Genomic DNA, 24909 nt, shown 5'->3' with positions numbered 1-24909 from the left:
CAGATAATATATCTCTATAGGTTATTGAGATGTTTCTCATTAACACTGACACCCAAAGATGACTCACTAACAAAGTTTAGGCTAAATATAATGCCTGATTATAATGAACTAGCAAATAAAATCTCAAAGATATTAAAAATGATTTTTTACGGTATAGTCATATCAACAGGCATTCTCTGCAATATTATTTGAAGGAAAAAATATATATGGCCTTGGACCTCATTCTATTAATTCTACAATTAAACTAACAATGATTTGTTTTTTGAAAACCACCATTATTTGTCACATTATACTATAGATACTATGAATTTCAATGACTTCATTCATTGTCTTATATTTAAATTGTGAATTTATTTTAGTTTCATAGTTGTGTTGAAGCTATAAGCATATGGAGTTTATTATACCTAATTCTTTGTTTCTATATACTTAAAAAACAATACACTAAAAATAATTAAGGCAAGACCAGGGATCCACAAATTTATTTTTCCCTTAAAAGGGATTTATATAATTTTGTTTTGAGAAAAACTGGAGTAAAGCATTAACAGCATGGCATCAGCTACCAGCTCTGCAATTTACTGGCTATTTGACCTTGGACACACTGATGATACTCTAGATATGTAATTTCCCTATTTATAAACTGAAGACAATAATACCTATCCTATAGGCTCATCAAGAGGATACAGTGAAATTATATATGTAAAATTCTCAATATAGTTCCTAGCCATTATCAGGTACTCAACAAGATTAATATTTATTTTATAAAACTCTATCCAAACTTTAAGATAAAAAATAAAGAGGGGTGCCTAGGTGGTCAGTTAAGCACCTGACTCTTGGATTCAGCTCAGGGCATGATTTCACAGTTCATGGGATCAAGCCCCATGTCAGGCTCTGCACTGGCAGTGCTTAGTCTGCTTGAGATTCTGTCTCCCTCTCTCTCTGCCCCTCCCCCACTCCCTCTGCACCTCTCTCTCTCAAAATAAACTTTAAAACAATTTTTTCAGATAAAAAATAGAGACAATTATCAGTGTTTATCATATTACATTTTCTCAGTTAATATAAAACTGCAACTTTAAATGATTTAAAAGAACACTGTTCCATACTCAGTATCTACATTTTCTACAAGTATAATCAATTTTAAATTATTTATCTTTCAATATAATTAATCAGGTTTATCAATCTCTTCATATTTACTTATCTTTTAAATTTGTAACTTATCCTATCAAAAAAAATCCATTTGCCTCCCTAAGAGCTTTGGTATCAGTAATCACAGTAATAACTGCAGTTTTGCAAATAATATACTAGGGTGGATAATCTCTACCAGTTACTTTCTACCTTTTCCAAAAAGAAAATACTGTTATGTTAACGAAAATAGACTAGAAAAAAAATTATGAAATGACTCCAGGAATACCAAAGTCCTAAATGCCCTTTAAAGTGAATACTAGGGAAGAGTCAACTTCTAAGGCTGCATTCATCACCCGAAAACAGTAGCAATTTTGAAAAGTGACTCTTAATTATAAACTAAAAGTATACAAAAAAAGATTAATAGAGGTTAAATGAATTAATATTTGCTGAATACAAATAAAAAAAGAATTATACTTTATAAAAAGTTAACTAAAGATAAACAATTATTTATAAATTCATAGGAATTATTTCAGGACAGTTTCTTTTGCATTATCAGGTACAAAAATACTTACAGTTTGATAATATGAGGATGGCGAAAGAGTTTTAGATTTTGAATTTCTCGTTTTATTTTTCCAACAACATCTAAACTGCGAATCTTCTGTCTATTTAAGATTTTAACTGCCACTTTATGGCCTGTCAATTGATGTTCTCCAACTAAAGAAAAGAAAAAGGGAAAAACTTGCTGTCATAGCAACATAATCATTTATTCACGTTTCCTTCCACTGTAACCCCAAATTTCTTTACTCATATATACCACTTTTATATCTTTTATTGCACAGATCTTCAGTTTCCTTTCCTTCTATTTCTTCTACTAGAGTATGCACTCCTTGAAGAAAGAAACTGTATCTTAGGGGCGCCTGGGTGTCTCAGTTGGTTAAGCGGCCGACTTTGGCTCAGGTCATGATCTCGCGGTCCGTGAGTTCGAGCCCCGTGTCGGGCTCTGTGCTGACAGTTCAGAGCCTGGAGCCTGTTTCAGATTCTGTGTCTCCCTCTCTCTGACCCTCTCCTGTTCATGCTCTGTCTCTCTCTGTCTCAAAAATAAATAAACGTTAAAAAAAAAATTAAAAAAAAAAAAAAAAAAGAAACTGTATCTTAGCCTTCTCTGTATCCTCAGTACCTAACATGGAGATGTCCTTTAAATATTTGTGGAAAGGATTACTGAATTCTACATTCCTACCAAAAAAAAAAAAAAAAAAAAAAAAAAAGCCAAATTTGGAACATCTTTTGGATAAAGCAGAATTATGTTTTGTTAATCTCTTTATTTCTTCATTTCTGGTTAGTGCCAGTCATTGTATTATAGAAGAATAAATAATTGCTGTAATAGATGAAAAACTTACAACTGATTTCATTACTATTTCATCAGAAAATACACATGTAGCCCTTTTTTTATATATTTTTTTGTCTTTTCCATAAAACCTTCCTATTTCCCCATATTTAGTGGGATCTCTTCTTCTTTCAAACTCTCACAGTATGTTTATAAAATTCATGTATCATCATTTTAGGCTATTATAAACATTTGTGGTTCTGACATATCATATGACATGAGCTATTATAGTTCACACCCACCCCCATCTTGAGTAAGGTGGTCAGTATTCATCCAAGTCTCCCAGAAGAAATAACACAGTATTTTGTACAAAATACATGCTAAATAAGTATATCTTCCATTAAATTAAACAATAATCCTTCCCCTTTCATAGAACACATTCATAGTACCCAAATACTGCTCAGATGAAAAATCCCTTCATTGGAGAACAAATCTGCCTCCCCTCTTTTTCTTTCAATTACTATTCTAAATACTGACCATTCTCCTCCAAACACTTAGTCAACCCTTGACTCCTTCCAACAAATTCCCCTTTCTTTTCCTTGGGGAAAATGAAGTCTTTAGGAGAATTTCCTCTATCTTCAAGGCTTGATTATATCCACATCTCTCTTTGTTCCAGTCTCAGATGTTTTCACCTTCCTCCTGTTTAAGACTAGTATCATCAACTTGTGGTCTTGAACCCATCTTTTCTCCATTCTCCTTATACTCAACCTTTTTTTTTTTTTTAATATTTTTTTAATGCTTATTTATTCATTTTGGAGAGAGAGAGAGATAGTGAGGGGAGGGGCAGAGAGGGAGGGAGACAGAGAATTCCAAGCAGGCTCCCCATTGTCAGTGCAGAACCCGATGTGGGGCTCAAACTCACAAACCATGAGATCATCATGACCTGAGCTGAAATCAAGAGTCAGATCCTTAACCGACTAAGTCACCCAGGCACCACTCAACCTTTTTCTTTTCTAACAGCCCTTCTCCTTAGCCCATCAATATTCCATCCTGCCCCCAAATCTTCCACTTACCCTGTATCTTCCTTTAGTTTTTAACATCTGCCTCATCAAAATTTCTCAAAACAGTAGTCTACATTTATTGTCTGTTCTTCCTCCCTTTTAACCCTTCAGAAGTCACTGCTATCTGGCTTCTACCTCTATTCCTCTACTGATACAAGAGGGTCACAAAAGACCTGTTAACTATCAAGCCATGTATACTTTCCAGTTCACAGGTTACTGTACTCTCTGTTGCATTAGACAACATTGATACCTTTCCCTTTTTTGGTGTCACTTCTCTCTCCTGGTTCTCAGACCATCTCTAACTCTCAGATTGTCTCCTTTATGGCCTCACCTATTCTTTAAGGTTTAGGGTCCCCAGGTTTCTCATCTATAACCAAGTAGATCCTTAAGTTATTTCACCCATCTCTCATAATTTTAATTACCAGCCATACGCCAAGGACTCTGCCCTCTTCTTCAAATTTCCGTATCTCAACACTAGTATTCCACAAACATCTCAAATTCAGCATGTTCAGAAGTAAACTCAGCATTCTCCTCCACTTCCTCTACCAAACCTATGTCCTCTATTTCACTTGATGGCATACAGACTATATGCTAGAAATCAAAGAGTCAGGTGACAATATCTCCCAAGAATTTCTTGGAGTCAAGTCAAATCATTAAAACAAATACGTTAATGATGGTAAAAGTAACCATGACATTTATTGCTTATTATGTACTAAGCATATTCTAAGTGCTAACTAACCTGCTCACTCAACCTTACAACTCTATGAAGTATCATTATCCTCTAGAGTAGAGATGAGAAACCTGAGGCACAGAGAAGTTAACTCGTCCAAAGTGATGCAGTGTGAGGTGGCACATGTCATCTCAGGTCATCATCTCCCTTCAGTTCACAGGAAGCATGTTTAACTACACATAGTGCCCCCAGTCAGAAGAATCCAAACATGAAATGGGCTGACCTAGGAAGAACTGAGTTTCCTGTCACTGGAGATTATTTTTACCTTTATAACTTTCTCAGGTAGTAAATTATCATCTCAAATGCTGTGCCGGCACATAAAACAAACTGGGAGACAGCAAATCAAGTTCAAGCAATCTAACCTAATATAACATTCTAAAATTTGCTTCCAGGACCCCAGAAAAATATTATCAATTTCAGGGACTTTCTTTTATTAATTTTTTAAATTCCAGTATAATTAACATATAATGTTACATTAATTTCAGGTGTACAATACAGTGATTCAACAATTCTATAGATTCCTCAGTGCTCTTAATCCCCTTCACCTATTTCACTCAATCCCCCGGGGTCTCTCCTCTGGTAACCACCAGTTTGTTCTCTGTATTTAAGAGTTTTTTGTCTTTTTTTTCTGTGTTCATTTTTGTCTTGTTTTCTTTGTTTTGTTTCTTAAATTCCACATACGAGTGAAATCATACGGTATTTGTCTTTCTCTGACTGACTTCACTTAGCATTATGTGCTCTAGAGCCAACCATATTGTTGCAAAGGGCAAGATTTCATTCTTCTTTATGGTGAAGTCAATTTCAGGGAGCTTCTTCTACTCAATTAAAATAACTTAAATGGTTTCTTAATGCCTCGGTAGGGTAGTATTATTCACTTTTGAGAATTTCATGATACCCAAACATCTGCTTGCATGGCCTAAAAAATATGTTTCTCCCCTCACATCCCAGATAGTCTCAGTGAGAGTAACCAATGCTGCATCCCTTGCCAATACAATTGAAAAAAAGAGTTCAATTACTCCTTCCCCATTTGATAATTGAAACTACTGACTACTGAGAACATATGGGCTCTTACCAGATCAAAGAAGTAAGACCAAAGACTCTAACAGCCAAAAAGATGGGTGTTTTGTTTTTTAATACCATATGCTTAAACTGAAAAACAAGGAAACCAGAAAGTGAGTGAAATCACTCAAAAAACAATTTAATGATAAAGTATTAATTCGCCAACAAATTCAATAAAGCTGCAGTATACAAAATCAATATACAAAAATCACTTGTATTTCTATACACTAACAATGAATTATCAGAAAGAGAAGAAGAAAACAAGCCCACGTACAACTGCATCAAAAGAATAAAATACCTAGGAATAAATTTGACAAGGAGGTGGAAAGATCTATACACTGAAAATTTTAAGACACTGATTAAAAGAAATTGAAGAAGACACAATAGATATACCACACTCACAGATTAGAAGAACTGATAATGTTAATAAGTCTATACTACTCAAAGCAACCTACAGATTCAATGCAATCCCTATCAAAACTCTAATGGCATTTTTCACAGAAATAGAAAAAACAATCCTAAAGTTTATATGGAACCACAAAAGACCCGCAAAAGCCAAAGCAATCTTGAGAAAGAACAAAGCTTCAAAAATCACACTTCCCAATTTCAACTATATTACAAAGCTACAGTAATCAAAACAGTCTAATATTGGCATAAAAACAAACACATAGATCAATAGAATAGGATACAGAACCCAGAAATAAACCTTTGCATATATGGTCAATTAGTTTACAACACAGGAGTCAAGAATATACAATGGAGAAAGGATAGTGTCTTCAATAAATGGTGCTAAGAAAACTGGATAGCCACATATAAAAGAATGAAACTAGAACCCTATCTTACGCATTATGTACAAATCAACTCAAAATAGATTAAAGACTTAAATTTAATACCTGAAACCATAAAACTTCTAGAAGAAAACATAGGTGGTAAGCTCCTCAACATAAGTCTTGATAATGATTTTTTGGATTTGACAAAAAAAGCAAAGACAACAAAAACAAAAAGGAACAAGTGGGACTACATCAAACTAAAAAGGTTTTCAACAGAAAAGGAAACAAAATGAAAAGACAACCTACAGAATGGGAGAAAATATCCACAAATCATACATCTGACAAGGGATTGATATTCAAAATATATAAAGAACTCAATTCAATGGCAAAAACAATAAACACTTGATTAGAAAGTGGACAGAACTGAATAAACATTTTTCCAAAGACGACATACAAATGGCCAACAAATCCATGAAAAAGTGCTCAACATCAATAATCATCAGGGAAATGCAAATCAAAAACACAATGTGTATCACCTCACATCTGCTTGAACTGCTGTCACCACAAACACAAGAGATAAATTTTGCCAAGGATGTGGGAAAAGAGGGAACCCTGTGCACTGTTGGTGGGAATATACATTGGTGCAGCTATTATAAAAAACAGTATGTAGCTTCCTTAAAAAATTCATAGAACTGCCATATGATCCAGCAATCCCATTTCTGAGTATATAGTAAAAAAAAAAAAAAAAAAAAAAAAAATATATATATATATATATATATATATTACTATATACATATATATTTATTTATAGACATATATATATATAGACATATATGTATTTATTTATATATAGTAAAATATATATATACATGTATATATTTATTTATTTATTTATAGACCTATCTGCACTTCCACATTCACTGCAGCATTATTCACAACAGCCAAGACATGGAAACCACCTGGGTATCTGTCAACAAATGAATAAAGATGATACATACACACATACATGTGTCATTCAGCCATGAGAAAGAAGGAAATCCTGTTTGTGACATAGATGGATTTTGAGGCATTATGCTAAGTAAATTAGGCCAGTTAAAGACAAATACTGCCCTGTATCACTTATCTGTAGAATCTAAAAAAAAAAAAAAAAGGTCAAACTTGTAGAAAAGTGGTTGCCAAGGGCTGGGAGATAGAGCTTAGTAAAAGTGTACAAACTTTCACCTACGAGATGAATACAAAGGTGCCTGGGTGGTTCAGTCAGTTGAGTGTCCGACTCTTCATTTTTGGCTCAGGTCATGATCTCCTGGTTCATGAGTTCGAGCCCCACATCCGTCTCTGCACTGATAGTGCCAGTCTGCTTGGGATTCTCTCTCTGCCCCTCCCCCCACTGTGCCCATGCTCTCTCTCACTCACTCTCAAAATAAATAAACTTTAAAGAAAAAAGAGTCTGAGATTGGGGGGAGGAAGATGGCAGCGAAGGAGGACGATGGGCTCACCGCGTCCTGCTGATCGCTTAGATTCCACCCACATCTGCCTAATTTACCCCGATAACCACCAGAAGACTAGCAGGACGGACTCTCTGGAGCCAAGCGTAGACGAGAGGCCCACAGAAGAGGGTAGGAAGGGCGGAGAGGTGGTGCGTGCTACACGGACTGGCGGGAGGGAGCCAGGGCGGTGGAGGGGCAGCCAGCCCACCCGGCAAGGCAGAGTCCCCGAGTCTGGCTTGCAAACCGGAGGGGCCAGACAGAGCATGTTCTGACAGCCAGTGGGACTTAACATCTGGAATGTTATAAGTCAACAGCTCTACTCAGAGAGCGGGACGGAGAGTTGTTGAGCCCCAGAAGACAGAGCTCAGCTTGGCGGGGAACAAAGGAGCTGGGAAGCGCCATCTCCCTCGCCCATCCCCCAGCCAAAATCCCAAAGGGAGCCAGTTCCCCTCACGGAACTTGTTTGCACCCCACAAACACCCAACGCTGTGCTTCTGTGGACCCATCCCTCCGACGGGTCTGCCTCCCTCCCGGTGCCGCAGGGCCCCTCCCAAAGTGGACCACCGAAGGCAAAGCCAGCTGAGCCTGCCCCTCCCGCCCCTGTGCACCTTGCGGATCCACCCTGGATAATACGCCAGATCCCATCGAAGCAGCACCACAAGCCTGGCAGTGTGCAAGTAGCCCAGGCAGAGGCCACACCACTCCACAGTGAGTCCTGCCCCTGGGAGAGCGGAAGATAAGGTACACACCAGTCTGACTGTGGTCCCAGGGCGGGCTGGGGCAGACATTAGGTCTGAATGCGGCCCCGCCCACCAACGCAAGTTACTCCAGACAGCACAGAGGAAGAGCCCTGCAGTTCCCCGCCACTCCAGGGACTATACAAAATGACAAAAAGGAGCAATTCTCCTCAAAGGAAACCCAGGAATTAGCGACAGCTAACGATCTGATCAAAAACAATTTAAACAATATAACAGAAAATGAATTTAGAATAATAGTCATAAAATTAACTGCTGGGCTTGAAAAAAACTATAGAGGACAACAGAGAATCTATTGCTACAGATATCAAGGGACAAAGAAACAGTCAGGAGGAGCTAAAAAATGTTATAAATGAGCTGCAAAATAAAAGGGAAGTGAACACAATTCAGATTGAAGAGGCAGAGGAGAGAATAGGTGAACTAGAAGATAAAATTATGGAAAAAGAGGAGTAAAAGAGAGAGAAAAAAATCCAGGAGTATGAGGGGAGAATTAGAGAACTAAGTGATGCGATAAAACGCAATAACATATGCATAATTGGGATTCCAGAGGAGGAAGAGAGAGGGAAAGGTGCTGAAGGTGTACTTGAAGAAATCATAGCTGAGAACTTCCTTGAACTGGGGAAGGAAAAAGGCATTGAAATTCAAGAGGCACAGAGAACTCCCTTCAGACGTAACTTGAATCGATCTTCTGCACGACATATCGTGCCAGTGAAACTGGCAAAATACAAGGATAAAAAGAATTCTGAAAGCAGCTAGGGATAAACATGCTCTAACATATAAAGGGAGACCAATAAGACTCGTGACGGATCTCTCTACTGAAACTTGGCAGGCCAGAAAGGAATGGCAGGAAATCTTCAATGTGATGAACAGAAAAAATATGCAGCCGAGAATCCTTTATCCAGCAAGTCTGTCATTTAGAATAGGAGGAGAGATAAAGGTCTTCCCAAACATACAAAAACTGAAGGAATTCATCACCACTAAACCAGCCCTACAAGAGATCCTAAGGGAGATCCTGTGAGACAAAGTACCAGAGACATCACTGCAAGCATGAAACCTACAGATATCACAATGACTCTAAACCCATATCTTTCAATAATAACACTGAATGTAAATGGACTAAAAGCCCCAACCAAAAGACACAGGGTATCAGAATGGATAAAAAAACAAGAGCCAACTATTTGCTGTCTACAAGAGACTCATTTTAGACCTGAGGACACCTTTCAGATTGAAAGTGTGGGGATGGAGAACTATCTATCATGCTACTGGAAGTCAAAAGAAAGCTGGAGTAGCCATACTTATATCAGGCAAACTAGACTTCAAATTAAAGGCTGTAACAAGAGATGAAGAAGGGCATTATATAATCATTACAGGGTCTATCCATCAGGAGGAGCTAACAATTATAAATGTCTATGCACCGAATACGGGAGCCCCCAAATATATAAAACAATTAATCACAAACATAAGCAACCTTATTGATAAGAATGTGGTAATTGCAGGGGACTTTAATACTCCACTTACAACATTGGATAGACCATCTAGACACAGGATCAATAAAGAAACAAGGGCCCTGAATGATACACTGGATCAGATGGACTTGATAGATATATTTAGAACTCTGCATCCCAAAGCAACAGAATATACTTTCTTCCCGAGTGCACATGGAACATTCTCCAAGACAGATCACATACTGGGTCACAAAAGAGCCCTTCATAAGTATACAAGAATTGAGATCATACCATGCATACTTTCAGACTACAGTGCGATGAAGCTTCAAATCAACCACAAGAAAAAGTCTGGAAAACCTCCAAAAGCATGGAGGTTAAAAGAACACCCTACTAAAGAATGAATGGGTCAACCAGGCAATTAGAGTAGAAATTAAAAAATATATGGAAACAAATGAAAATGAAAATACAATAATCCAAATGCTTTGGGATGCAGCGAAGGCAGTCCTGAGAGGAAAATACATTGCAATCCAGGCCTATCTCAAGAAACAAGAAAAATCCCAAATACAAAATCTAACAGCACACCTAAAGGAAATAGAAGCAGAACAGCAAAGACACCCCAAATCCAGCAGAAGAAGAGAAATAATAAAGATCAGAGCAGAAATAAACAATATAGAATCTAAAAAACTGTAGAGCAGATCAATGAAACCAAGAGTTGGTTTTTTGAAAAAATAAACAAAATTGAAAAACCTCTAGCCAGGCTTCTCAAAAAGAAAAGGGAGATGACCCAAATAGATAAAATCATGAATGAAAATGGAATTATTACAACAAGTCCCTCAGAAATACAAGCAATTATCAGGGAATACTATGAAAAATTATATGCCAACAAACTGGACAACCCAGAAGAAATGGACAAATTCCTAAACACCCACACACTTCCAAAACTCAAACAGGAAGAAATAGAAAGCTTGAACAGACCCATAACCAGCGAAGAAATTGAATCAGTTTTCAAAAATCTCCCAACAAATAAGAGTCCAGGACCAGATGGCTTCCCAGGGGAATTCTACCAGACATTTAAAGCAGAGATACCTATCCTTCTCAAGCTATTCCAAAAAATAGGGAAGGAAAACTTCCAGACTCATTCTATGAAGCCAGTATTACTTTGATTCCTAAACCAGAGAGAGACCCAGTAAAAAAAGAGAACTACAGGCCAATATCCCTGATGAATACAAAATGAATGCAAAAATTCTCAATGAGATACTAGCAAATCGAATTCAAAAGCATATAAAAAGAATTATTCACCATGATCAAGTGGGATTCATTCCTGGAACGCAGGGCTGGTTCAACATTCGCAAATCAATCAATGTGATACATCACATTAATAAAAGATAAGAACCATATGATCCTGTCAATCGATGCAGAAAAAGCATTTGACAAAATTCAGCATCCTTTCTTAATAAAAACCCTTGAGAAAGTTGGGATAGAAGCAACATACTTACACATCATAAAAGCCATTTATGAAAAGCCCAAGCTAATATTATCCTCAATGGGGAAAAACTGAGAGCTTTCTCCCTGAGATCAGGAACACGACAGGGATGTCCACTCTCACCGCTGTTGTTTAACATAGCGTTGGAGGTTCTAGCATCAGCAATCAGACAACAAAAGGAAATCAAAGGCATCAAAATTGGCAAAGACGAAGTTAAGCTTTCACTTTTTGCAGACGACATATTATACATGGAAAACCCGACAGACTCCACCATGAATTCTGCAAAGTCGCAGGATACAAAATCAATGTACAGAAATCAGTTGCATTCTTATACACTAAAAATGAAGCAACAGAAAGACAACTAAAGAAACTGATCCCATTCACAATTGCACCAAGAAGCATAAAATACCTAGGAATAAACCTGACCAAAGATGTAAAAAATCTGTATGCTGAAAACTATAGAAAGCTTATGAAGGAAACTGAAGAAGATATAAAGAAATGGAAAGACATTCCATGCTCATGGACTGGAAGAATAAATATTGTTAAAATGTAAATACTACCCAAAGCTATCTACACATTCAATGCAATCCCAATCAAAATTGCACCAGCATTCTTCTCGAAGCTATAACAAGCAATCCTAAAATTGTATGGAACCACAAAAGGCCCCGAATAGCCAAAGTAATTTTGAAGAAGACCAAAGCAGGAGGCATCACAATCTCAGATTTTAGCCTCTACTACAAAGCTGTAATTATCAAGACAGCATGGTATTGGCACAAAAACAGACACACAGACCAATGCAATAGAATAGAAACCCCAGAACTAGACCCACAAAAGTATGACCAACTAATCTTTGACAAAGCAGAAAAGAATATCCAATGGAAAAAAGACAGTCTCTTTAACAAATGGTGCTGGGAGAACTGGACAGAAACATGCAGAAGGATGAAACTAGACCACTTTCTTACACCATTCACAAAAACAAACTCCAAGTGGATAAAGGACCTGAATATGAGACAGGAAACCATCAAAACCATAGAGGAGAAAGCAGGGAAAAACCTCTCTGACCTCAGCCACAGCAATTTCTTACTTGACACATCCCCAAAGGCAAAGGAATTAAAAGCAAAAATGAACTATTGGGACCTCATGAAGATAAAAACCTTCTGCACAGCAAAGGAAACAATCAACAAAACTAAAAGGCAACCAAAGCAATGGGAAAAGACATCTGCAAATGACATTATCGGACAAAGGGCTAGTATCTAAAATCTATAAAGAGCTCACCAAACTCCACACGCAATCCAGTGAAGAAATGGGCAGAAAACAGGAATAGACACTTCTCTAAAGGAGACATCCAGATGGCCAACAGGCACATGAAAAGATGCTCAACGTCACTCCTCATCAGGGAAATACAAATCAAAACCACACTCAGATATCACCTCACACCAGTCAGAGTGGCTAAAATGAACAAAACAGGAGACTATAGATGCTGGAGAGGATGTGGAGAAACAGGAACCCTCTTGCACTGTTGGTGGGAATGCAAACTGTTGCAGCCACTCTGGAAAACAGTGTGGAGGTTCCTCAAAAAATTAAAAATAGATCTACCCTATGACCTAGCAATAGCACTGCTAGGAATTTACCCAAGGGATACAGGAGTACTGGTGCATAGGGGCGCTTGTACCCCAATGTTTATAGCAGCACTCTCAACAATAGCTAAATTATGGAAAGAGCCTAAATGTCCATCAACTGATGAATGGATAAAGAAATTGTGGTTTATATACACAATGGAATACTATGTGGCAATGAGAAAGAATGAAATATGGCCTTTTGTAGCAACATGGATGGAACTGGAGAGTGTTATGCTAAGTGAAATAAGTCATACAGAGAAGGACAGATTCCATATGTTTTCACCCCTGTGTGGATCCTGAGAAACTTAACAGAAGACCATGGGGGAGGGGAAGAAAAAAAATGGTTAGAGAGGGAGGGAGCCAAACCATAAGAGACTCCTAAAAACTGAGAACAAACTGAGGGTTTATGGGGGGTGAGGGGGGGGGATGATGGGGGGGATGATGGGTATTGAGGGCACCTGTTGGGATGAGCACTGGGTGTTGTATAGAAACCAATTTGACAATAAATTTCATAATAAAAAAAAGAAAAGAAAAAAGAGTCAAGTTCATCGAGGGTGCCTGGCAGGCTCAGTCAGTGGAGCATGAGACTCTTGATCTTGGGGTTATGAGTACAAGCCCCACTTTGGGTGTGGAGATTGTTAAAAATAAAATCTAAAAAAAAAAAAAAAAAAGGCAAATGCATTGAGATTGCCTCTTCTTTTTCCTGAACTAAATCAGCCCCTATTGCCTAATAACTTAAGTGAATTAGTACTGAGTAATAACTAATTAAATCCAAGTTATCTCATAATCATATTCCATCTGAAAGCCAAATGAATATTCCTAAAAATCTTTTAAGAAAAACAGATTTAAGACCAAGAATTTCTTCTGTATTAGGGCTATAGAGTAATTGAAAGGAAAGGATTGGGTTCATCAGTTTTATTTCCATGCATTTATTCAATCTAAAAACATGTACTGACTACTTCCCACATGCGAGGACTATGTTGAACAAAGGAGACATGAAAAGAGAGGAGTAACAGGACTTCCAATTTTAGTAGAGGGGAAAAAACAGCAATAAAGAAGCTAAAATAAATTCTGTATGGTATTAAACCTGTCTGCAGACTGTCTTCTTTGTAAATGGAGAGCACAGATAAGAAAAAACATCAAAAAACATCAGGGATGGACGAATTTGCCACAATGTATCATGTATACAAAGTAAATATCAAGATCAATACAAGCAAGGGATGTCTATCCATGGAATGAATCCCTACTATGGTAAGCACTAAACACTTGAGAGGTAAGCGGTGAACAAACTAGTTCTGTCATACGGCTCGCTAGCTCTCCCAGTATTTATTCCACCCTTCCATCCCAGACAGAAAGACTCCCAAATTACACTTGAGCACATGGCTACCCAGAGTACAGACCACATCCTAGCCTCTTTTGTTACTAGATGTGGTCATATCACTACGTTCTGATCAACAACACATTAGAAGAAATCTCCCGAACAAGCTTCTTCATCCCTTCCTGCATCATAAAGCCTGGAATTCCAAAGTCACCATCTTGTACCTTGAAGACAGGGTTAGTTAGGCAGGTGGGAGCAACAGAAAAGAGAAGCTCATGCTTTTGATGCTACTGGGCACAACAACAGTCTGAACCACCTGCTCAGACTGTTACAAGAGAGCAAAATACTATCTTAAGTCACTCTTGTTTTGAAGATGTCTGCCATTCACAGGTGAATCTACTTAATTCACTATTATTTCACTTTTACTTCAAATTTCCAATTCTGCCAAACTACCACCAATGAACTAATGGAAATAAATTATTTTATAGCCCATAAAATTTCTCGGATTAAAGAGTTCAACAAACTTACCACTCGTTAGTGTTCTATTTTGCTTTTTCTAAATTATCGCCAAACTACACAAAATATTTTGTAAAGCTATGGAATTTTATGAGAAAAAAAACCACACTATCTATACTTTCTAGGATTTTATATTTGATAAGGTGAAGAGCTGTTATACAGAAGAATGAAACTGATTTATATCATTTGAGAAGCATAACTGGGAATAACTGATAGAAATTCTTTCAATGAACAGTCACCTGCTGTAGGAATCCTCTCCACACCTCCCTTTTTCACCACTCCAGTCTATACTGAAAATTTCCCATTTAATATAACTATACCCTAAGTATACCTTTATCTCCTTTTTAAAGTCATTTTATTGAAGTTTAAAATTTACTCCTCTTAAATATAGATAGTACTATGAATTTTAAATACATTATAGTACTATGAATTACACATACATGGTCATGTAAACTATCACTAAAATCAAATGTAGCTCATTTCTATCATCATGTAAAAATTCCACTACAACCTTTTGCAGTCAGTCCCTCTCTCCACCCCAATCTCTCCCAACTACTGATCTGTTTTCTGTTACTACAGTACTTTTCACACTATTCTATAAATAAAACCATACAGTATGTTATCTTTCGACTCTGGCTTCTTATGCTCTAATGCTTTTGAGATTCATCCATTTTTTTAAATTTTTTTCTTTTGCATATACCAGTTTATTCCATTTTATTGTTGAGTGATATTCCATTGTATGTATATTGTACAATTTGTTTATCCATTCACCAGGTGATGGCCATATGGGTAGTTTCCAGTTTTGGGAGATTATGAAATAAGTCAGCTATTTGTGTGTTTGTGGTGAGGATGGGTGGGTGGGGCCAATGTGTCTTCATTTCTTTGGGGTAGATTTCTAGGTACTGGATTGCTGGGCTGTATGGTAAGATTTTATTTAAACTGTTTCCCAGCATTATATACCATTTTGTATTCTCACCAGTAGTATATAAAGTGGCTTACTCAGCTGGATGAGCACTGACTCTTGATTTTGGCTCAGGTCATGATCCCAGGATCGTGGTATTAAGCCCCTATCAGGTTCTGCAATGAGCGTTGAACCTACTTAAGATCTTCTCTCTCGGGATGGCTGGGTGGCTCAGTTGGTTAAGCATCCAATTTCAGCTCAGGTCATGATCTCTTGGCTCCTGAGTTCGAGCCCCACAATGGGTTCTGTGCTAACAGCTCAGAACCTAGAGCCTGCTTCTGATTCTCTCTCTCTCTCTCTCTCTCTCTCTCTCTCTCTGCCACTCCTGTGCGTGCTCACATGCTCTGTCAAAAATAACAACCTTAAAAAATTTTTTTTTAAGATTTTTTTTTCTCTCTCTCCATCACCCCCCTGCTCACACTCTCTCTTTCACTAAAAAAGAGTTCTAGTTCATTCTTTACAGCATTTGGTTTGTCAGCATTTTCTTTTTTAATTTCACCCATTTCACTAGATGTGTAGTGACATCTCCTAATTTGCATTTCCCTAATGATTAGTGATGTTGAGCATCTTTTCATGTGTTTATCAGACATCTGTATCTTATTTAATGATTTGCCTGTTGAAATCTTTTGTCAATTTTTTATTTTTTACATTTTATTTTTGTCAATTTTTCATTCTACAAGGTCAGCATTACCTTCATTCCAAAACCAAAGACCCCACTAAAATGGAAAACTACAGACCAATTTCCCTGATGAACACGGATGCAAAAATTCTCAACAAAATACCAGCAAACCAGATCCAATTACATTAAAAGAATTATTCACCACAATAAAGTGGAATTTATTCTTGGGATACAGAGCTGGTTCAATATCTGCAAATCAATCAATGTTACATCACATTAATAAAAGAAAGGATAAGAACCATATGGTCCTCTCAATAGATGCAGAGAGAGCATTTGACAAAATACAACATCCTTTTTTATAAAGATCCTCAAGAAAGTGGGGACAAAAGGACCATACTTCAAGATCATAAAAGCCATATATGAAAGACCCACCGCTAAAATCACCCTCAATGGGGAAAACTGAGAGCTTGCCCCCTAAGGTCAGGAACACAACAGGGATGTCCACTCTCACCACAGTTATTCAGCATAGTGTTAGAAGTCCTACCCTCAGCAATCAGGCACAAAGAAACAAAGGCATCCAAATCAGCAAGGAGAAAGTCAAAATTTCACTCTTCGCAGATGACATGATACTCTATGTGTAAAACCCAAAGGACTCCACCAAAAAGCTGCTAGAACAAATACATGAATTCAACAAAGTCACAGGATATAAAATCAATGTACAGAATCTGGTTGCATTTCTGTACACCAATAATGGAGCAGCAGAAAGAGAAATCAAGGAATCAATCCCATTTACGATTACACCAAAAACCTATGAATAAACCTAGCCAAAGTCTATTCAATGAAAACTATAGAAAGCTTATTAAAGAAATTGAAGATGACACAAAAAAATGGAAAACGTCCCATGCTCATGGATCAGAAGAACAAATATTATTCAAGGTGAGACCTTGAAATTGGACCTAGGTTTAAGGAGCAAGGGTAGAAAGTTGGGAATACATTATTAAATACTTCCGTAGCAAGAAAGATTAGTTATGAACACTTCCCAGTTGCAGACAAAGCAAGATGACTTAAATAAAAAGCAAAGGGAAGATTCAAGAACTTTTAACAATGGTGTTGGACAGAAGTTCTGGGAGACAGATCAAATTATGGTACCACACAAAATGAACGTTCCACTGATACTAGGAAGCTAGAACCTATCCTAGTATGCTCTGTACTTAGTTGGAAAACTGGAATGAGGAGATAATCTGAATGACTTATATAATGGCAGAGGCTTCACTTAGTTTCATAGATACCCAAACAATATTTATGTAATACATATTTTGGCATATACCTACCTTTCTAGTATCATCTTTCACCATTCCCTCACCTCAAATGTTATAAATTAGTCATTTAGAGCTATTTTGAATTCCCCATCAAGCTGTGCTTTCTCTCATTTCCAGGGCTAACATATGTTTAGCTCATGATAAGCATTTAGTAAATTTCAGTGGAATTTTATTGAGTATAATAAATGAATGCAGTTAAACATGTGAACCCTTTGTGTCCCCAGTCACCAATCTCCAATGTTTCACCTGTCCAAGTTTCATTTGTCTTTAAGGTTCACTTCAAGTACTATTCCAGCAAACATTTCCTAAACACCATCCTTATTCCCCCACTCATTCCAGCAACTCAAATGTCTGGATTAAATGACCTTCCAATGTACAATCATAGCTCCTCTCCATGATGGCACTGAACATCGAGTGCTATAATTACCTATTTTGTTGCTGTTATTGATCTTCTTCTTTAAACCAATCAGATCCTTCAAAGCAGGGACTGTGTCTCATTTATCTTTGTATCCTCAGAATCTGGCACAGTGCCTGACATATAACTGGCCTTCAGTAACTATTTTCTGTATGGACTGAATGCCTGACTGACATTAATATTTGGTTGTTTGAACATACAATTTAGGTTTCATATACTCCTACTATTGCAGCTTTAGAATTTGAGAGGGGAATTCAAATTGGGTGTGCTAATCTCTCATATATGAGAAAATACAACAACTATCTGTCAGAGAAAAAATATTATCTATACATTCTACATCCTAAGGAATCTCTTGTGGTATTACATTCCAGGAGCTCCTAAATATGGAAAAGTATTGATAGAAGAAAGAATAACCATCAACTACAAGACTGCAATTTACTTAAAGTCTAGGCATTCCAGAAGAAATCAAATGTCTTCCAGGAAACTAAATTTGGAAAAGAGAAGATGTAGATAATAAATACATGAAAAGGTGCTCAATATTTTTACTTACCAGGGAAATGTAAATTAAAACCACGATATAAGGGGCCCCTGGGTAGCTTAGTTGGTCAAGTATCTGACTTTTGATTTTGCTCAGGTGATGATCTCCCAGTGTGAGAGACTGAGCCCCACTCCCCAGGTAGATCTCTACACAGTCAGCAACAAGCTTGTTTGGGGTTTCTCCCCTCCCCTCACCTGCATGTGCAAGCGTGCACACTCTCTCTCAAAAAAAAAAAAAAAAAACAAAAACCAAAAAACAAAAAAAAGTTCTCTATTCTGCTGGTCCATGGATTTACATTTTCAGTAGCAAAGATCTAAGAAATAAAAGAAAAAGTACAGAGTGCTGTAGAAAAGGAACCAGAGTGGGTCTCCAAAAGCAGGGTGAAAGGAGCAGACAATTCTGGGGCTCAGGAAGGAAAGCAATTTGGAGATAGGTGGCTATGGTATCAATAGGAAGAAAGGTATTTCTCAAAGGCATGTGATAATAAGTGCTTGCAACATACTGGGCACTTTGTACTTATGTGTGTGTGCGTCTATGTATATTAAGTACTTTATATACATGTTCCTATTTAAATGCTACAAGGATTTTTGTGGAGAAAACTGAGGCTCATAGAACTTAAGACACTCAAAATTCATGTAAGAAATTAATGCTAGAACTGTGATTCCAGTATCTTGCTATCTCCAAAGATATTCTCGGGGGGGAGGGGGAGGGCAGATTTGCTCCTTTCTCATATTTTGAGCCCTACAGAGTTCTGTGGCCACTGGCAAAGTGACTGGAAACAGCACTTAGACTAAAAACTAAACAAAACAACAACAAAAACAACAACAAAATCCTTTTCTCAAAGATATACCATATATTCCAAATATAACCTGATTTTTTTAACCAAAAGTTATACTCCAGAAAAGAGAGTCTTTTCAAATTCAAGGTCTCATAAACCTTTCATATTTACAAAGGTTATTTCTAAATTATCTTGAATGAAGGACTCTGTACAAAAGACACATTTGCCTAAATATGTATCAACCACGAGCTGAGAAAAAACATTTGACCAAATCAGTACACAACAACAAAAAAGGTATCTGTCAGGATTTGGTAATATGACATTATTCCTGCACAATGATTTCATACTTACAAATGTAGAATATCATCCTAAATAAAATCAGCCTTCTAAAGATAAAAGATTTTTTTTAAAAGCAGTATGCTGTGTGGTTACAACATTGTGAAGTTCCTAAGCATAACTCTACAAGACAAATGAAAAAACCCAAAGCTCTCATGTTTTATTAGTGGCCACTTGTTATACTATTGTTCACAAATTCAAAATAACTTAAACAAAAGTGAATAGTTACTCTAGAAAACTACGGCAGATGATTCAAAAAGTAGCCCCAGGAATGACAAAACTCTGAAATGTAAAGTAGGAAAAAAATGGCATTTCTAAAACATTTATATGATGATTTTAAATATGCATATGTATATAGTAATATAAATAGAAAAAAAGACTTAGAAGAATGTTTAAAGCAGCATTATTCATAATAACCAAAATATAAAAACCAGCCACATACATGCCCATCAGTATCAGAACGGATAAATAATGGTGTAGTCTCAACGTAATAGCATACAGCAATGAGAATTAACAAATTACAACTACATGCAGCAACATGGAGAATCTCACGGACATAATCTCAAGTGAAAGAAGCCAGGCGCAAATGGAACTGTTTCTACAAAGTTTAAAAATAGGTGAAACTAATCCCTGGATAGTGGTTACCCTTGGTGGGGGTGGACGATGGAAACAGTAACCAAAATGGGACACAAAGTAGGGGCTTGTGGGATACTGGTCATTTTGTGTGTGTTTAAGTAGCCGTGATATGGATACGTTTAGTTTGTGAATATTCACTGAGGATTTCGTTAAAAAACACTTACAATGCATGTACCTCTTTGTACATGCGGTGCAGCCTAATAAAAAGTTAAGAAGGAATGTTTGGATGACACCCTATCCGTACTTCGGCTACGACAGGTCTGAGAGACACTGTATGTGTTAGCAAGCGGGGCCCTGACAGGCATCAGCCACCCTTACTCATCTGTATCAAGAGCTTTCGCTCCGGGAGTCAGGAAAGTCATCTGAGGCACATGTGTTCTGATCCCTACCATCACCAGACTTTTGCCAAAATAACACAAGGCTCCTTTCTTCCTCACCCCTGGTGAAACAAAACACAGACTCACTGCTTTTCTCTACATTTCCTTTCCCTGAAAGCCCTTTACAGTTCTCTCAAGGATAGTTCTGAACAGGAAGCAAAAAACTTTATTCCTCCTTATCTACCACTGATTAAGCAAGAATTATTAAACACTTTATATACAAGTCTTATTTAATCCCCAGAATTCCATAAAGTAAATATGACTACACCCAGCTTACAGACGAAGCAATTAGGAATGAGACAACAGTGAGCGGCAAGATGGTACATCTGCCCAAGCCCAAAATTCACACTATTTTACCTCCCAATAACCAGGGTCTCTTGATTGTAACATAACAAGAGCACTTACTACATGTTAATCCTTTTATCTCTAGCCCTTGAGTTGAGAAACTAGGGTGATGAAGGGATGGAGCCTCGTTGTAGGTGATAAGCTAAGAAAGGAGAGACAAAGGACGAGAATAATCAAGTAAGAAAAATTGCTGTTAAAATGCAGGCTGGGGTAGGGCTGTAGCCTTTGCTGTGGATCAAACTAAAGGTATTCATCAAGAGCTCCAAATGTCAAGAAAATACAACACAGTCCCGTAATACAATATGTAACATGCACTCCATTTTATTTCAGAGAACAAACTCCTATACCCTTGAAGACCTTTTCCTCCTACTTGTTTTTACCCTCCGTTGGTCTGAGCATCCATTTATTCATTCATTTGACAAATATTTTCTGAGTGTCTAATGTGTACTAGACATTGCTCCAAATGCTGAGAACACAGGTACAAATGGAACTTGCATTCAGGTGGAGAACATAAACGATAAACATGCAATATGGTACTATAATGAAGTACAATGAAAATAAAGCAGAGTATGAGTGACAGGGTAGAGGTGGGAAAACGTGCTATTTTAAACAGATCAGGAAAGCCTGGAGATGAGAACATTTGGCAGACTTGTTCTTCAGCTAATTTCTTTGAAAGTGATTACGTGATATGCTGTATTCAGCTTCATTTTTAAAACTTATGTTTATACTGGCTTTACACTCTAAATGCCTTAACGTATTTCGTTAAAACTTAAAGTCAATCAAGAATTCCACACAAGAGTCAAATTACTTTTTACATAATCATGTAAGATGAATCATTTACAGAGTCAGAAAAAAACATTTCTCCAGTATATATTTAAAACTGCTGGAGAGAGTATTAACATTCGGGTCAGAGAAAAGATAAAAACATGCACAGATGTCCTCATGCCATGTGAACGGTAGAATCTTCCAGAAACACTCCCAAAGCTTCTTAAACCATGCCCTCTCTTCTGTCTTTCCAACTCTGGTCTTTTTTTCTTTTCTTTTTTTTTTTTTTAAGGTTTACTTATTTTTGAGAGAGAGAGAAAGAGAGAGAGCGAATGGAAGAGGGGGAGAGACAGAGAGACACAGAATCCGAAGCAGGCTCCAGGCTCTGAGCTGTCAGCACAGAGCCGGATGTGGGGCTGGAACCCATGGACCATGATATCATGACCTGAGCTGAAGCTGGACGGTCAACTGACTGAGCCACCCAGGTGCCCCCCCCCCCCCAACTCTGGTCTTTAATGTGTCTATTTTCTCTCTGTGTTTCTCTTATTCTACATGCTTTTTCTTCTCCTTATTCATCCTCCTTTCTTTTCCTATCTTCAAACACTTCCCTTTCTATGCCCATCAACTGGCCCTAACTGAATAGTTTTTTGTTTAACATATTTACTGAACATAACTTTCTGTTCCATAAAATTTCTCTTTAAAGTAAAACTGTGGGGGTGGCCTGGCTGGCTCAGTCAGTAAAGCAGGTGACTCTTGATCTCGGGATCTGAAGTTCAAACCCCACACTGAGAGTAGAGCTTACTTAAAAAATAAAGTAAAACTGTGGAATGACTTAGCATTCTCTCCAAAACAAAATGAGAACCAAACTACTTTTTACCCCTAAGGCCTTTAGGTTTTCATTTCAATGGCTACCCCAGAGATTTCATTTTCTCTGACCCGAATGTAAGACTCTGACTTACCAGAGTCTGATATAAATTAGTATTAATATCTTTACCATTTCCTAGACAATCAAGAATTTCAGAACACATTAGCTCTATGCTTCCTCTCCCACTTTTGCTGTTGCTGCATTTAATTCCTGCATATATTTTAAATCTCAAAAGATATTATTATTTTGTATCATCAGTATCTGTTTAGTTACCCACATATTTACCCTTTGCAATGCTCTTCATTTCCTCCTGCTTCCATTTGGGAAAGTATCATTTTCTTTCTGCCTCAAAGAATTCCCTTTGGTATTCCCTTTACTATGGGTCTGCAGGTGAACTCCCTCAAATTATGCTCATCTGAAATGTATTTTGCCTTTATTTTTGAAGGATATTTTTGTCGGGTACAAAATTATAGGCTGAACAGATGTTACAAAATTACATCACAAAATTTTACAATTTTGAAAAATATTATAAAATATTACAAAGTATTACAAAATTATAGGTTGAACAGGGGGCGCCTGGGTGGCTCAGTCAGTTAAGTGTCCGACTTCAGCTCAGGTCATGATCTCACAGCTCATGGGTTGGAGCCCCGCGTCGGGCTGTGTGCTGACAGCTCAGAGCCTAGAGCCTGGAGCCTGCTTCAGATTCTGTGTCTGCCTCTCTCTCTGTCCCTCCCCTGTTCATGCTGTCTCTCTCAAAAATAAACATTAAAAAAAAATTTTTTAATTATAGGTGGAACAGAATATTATTCTACTGTGTCCTTGCTTTGTTCAGAAAATTAGCTTATTGTTCCTTTGAAGACAGTATCTCCTGACTACTTTTAAGATTTTTTCTCAACACTTGCTCCCATTTCTGTGCAAACAGATGCAGTCCACTCCATTACAGGAAAGCCTGAAGCAAAGGGAACCAGTTTTAAGCAGTTTTTCAATGATGTACCTAGGAATGATTTTCCTACATTTATTCTGCTTGAGGTTCATAAGCTTTGAATCTATGGTTTGATGTGTTTATCAGACTTGGAAAACTGTCTGCCATTGTCTCTTCAAATACTGCTACTTCCCCAATTCCCTGTCTCCTTCCTTCTGGACCTGCACAGTGCCCCAGTCTTAGGATCATCAGTGGTCTTATGTTCAAAATAACATCCATGCTCACAGGATGCAATTGGTAGTAATCTAATACTAGTTTTAGTTTTTTAGAAAGAATTAGGACTAGAAACAGCCTATCAGTATGGTAGAAACAAACACATCTTCATCAGGAGTTAAAATATCTAATCCCTGCTTCCCAGAGCCCATATCACACAGACAGAAGAGGTTGTGGGGGATGACACTCACATGAATGGATAAAATCTACTCCAGTATTTGTAAGCCTCAAACAGTAACCACATCAAATAACTGTCCCCTCATGCAGCTTCTAAGCCTCCCACAGGGGGTGCATTGAATTAGAAGAGACATCATAAAGGGGAGCTGGAGTATCTTTTTCTACACAAGTTTAATACTGGTGAAACAGTGAGGTAGTAATACAGTTCTTTGGAGTATTACATGTCCCTTCAGAGACCTCCCAGTCCACATGTAATTCAACAATCACAGGTCATTTTCAAAGTAAACACTGGTGTGTGGTAACAGAACTGAGAAATCACATCTTGGTATCTTGGTATATGTTAAAAGAAACTACATTAAAAGAAGGTAGGAGCACTTGGGTGGCTCAACTGGTTCAGTGTCCAACTCTTGATTTCAGCTCAGGTCATGATCACACAGTTTGTGAGTTTGAGCCCCACATCGGGTTCTGTGCTGACAGCTGGGAGCCTGGAGCCTGTTTTGGTTTCTTTGTCTCCCTCTCTCTCTGCCCCTCCCCCACCTCACATTCTGTCTCTCTCCCCTTCAAAAATAAATAAACATTTAAAAAAATAAATTAAAAAAAAGAAGAAGAAAGTACGTCTGAGGTCACCTTTCTACAAGGGGGAAAAAAACCTTAAGCCTACAATGACTTTTTTCTCTACAGGTTCCATTAACACATGTTAGACTTTTCACTGTTATTTCTATAGGTCTCTTTCACTTTCTATCACTTTGTCTCCCTATGGTTCAGTCTGGATGTTTCTTCTGACTTTTCTTCCAGTTCACAATTCTCTCTGCAACACAATCTAATTTGCTTTAAAGCATCCATGGAGTCCTAACTCAATTATTATATTTTCCAGTTACAGAATTCCCTATTTTT

The 24909-nt window shown here is 37.5% G+C and overlaps 1 protein-coding gene across 1 annotated transcript in view; it reads right to left on the bottom strand.

The window, feature by feature from the left end:
* Positions 1-24909, bottom strand: part of PRKAA2 (protein kinase AMP-activated catalytic subunit alpha 2) — an 80387-nt gene that overhangs the window by 43662 nt on the left and 11816 nt on the right. The window contains exon 2 of the mRNA XM_042951742.1: positions 1695-1836. Within this exon, the coding sequence (XP_042807676.1) occupies positions 1695-1836 (142 nt within the window). The remainder of the gene's footprint in view (positions 1-1694; positions 1837-24909) is intronic.

This window comes from Panthera leo, chromosome C1, assembly GCF_018350215.1.
Source record: "Panthera leo isolate Ple1 chromosome C1, P.leo_Ple1_pat1.1, whole genome shotgun sequence".
In the NCBI taxonomy this organism is placed as follows: domain Eukaryota; kingdom Metazoa; phylum Chordata; class Mammalia; order Carnivora; family Felidae; genus Panthera; species Panthera leo.
This window is presented reverse-complemented; position numbering and strand designations above follow the sequence as displayed.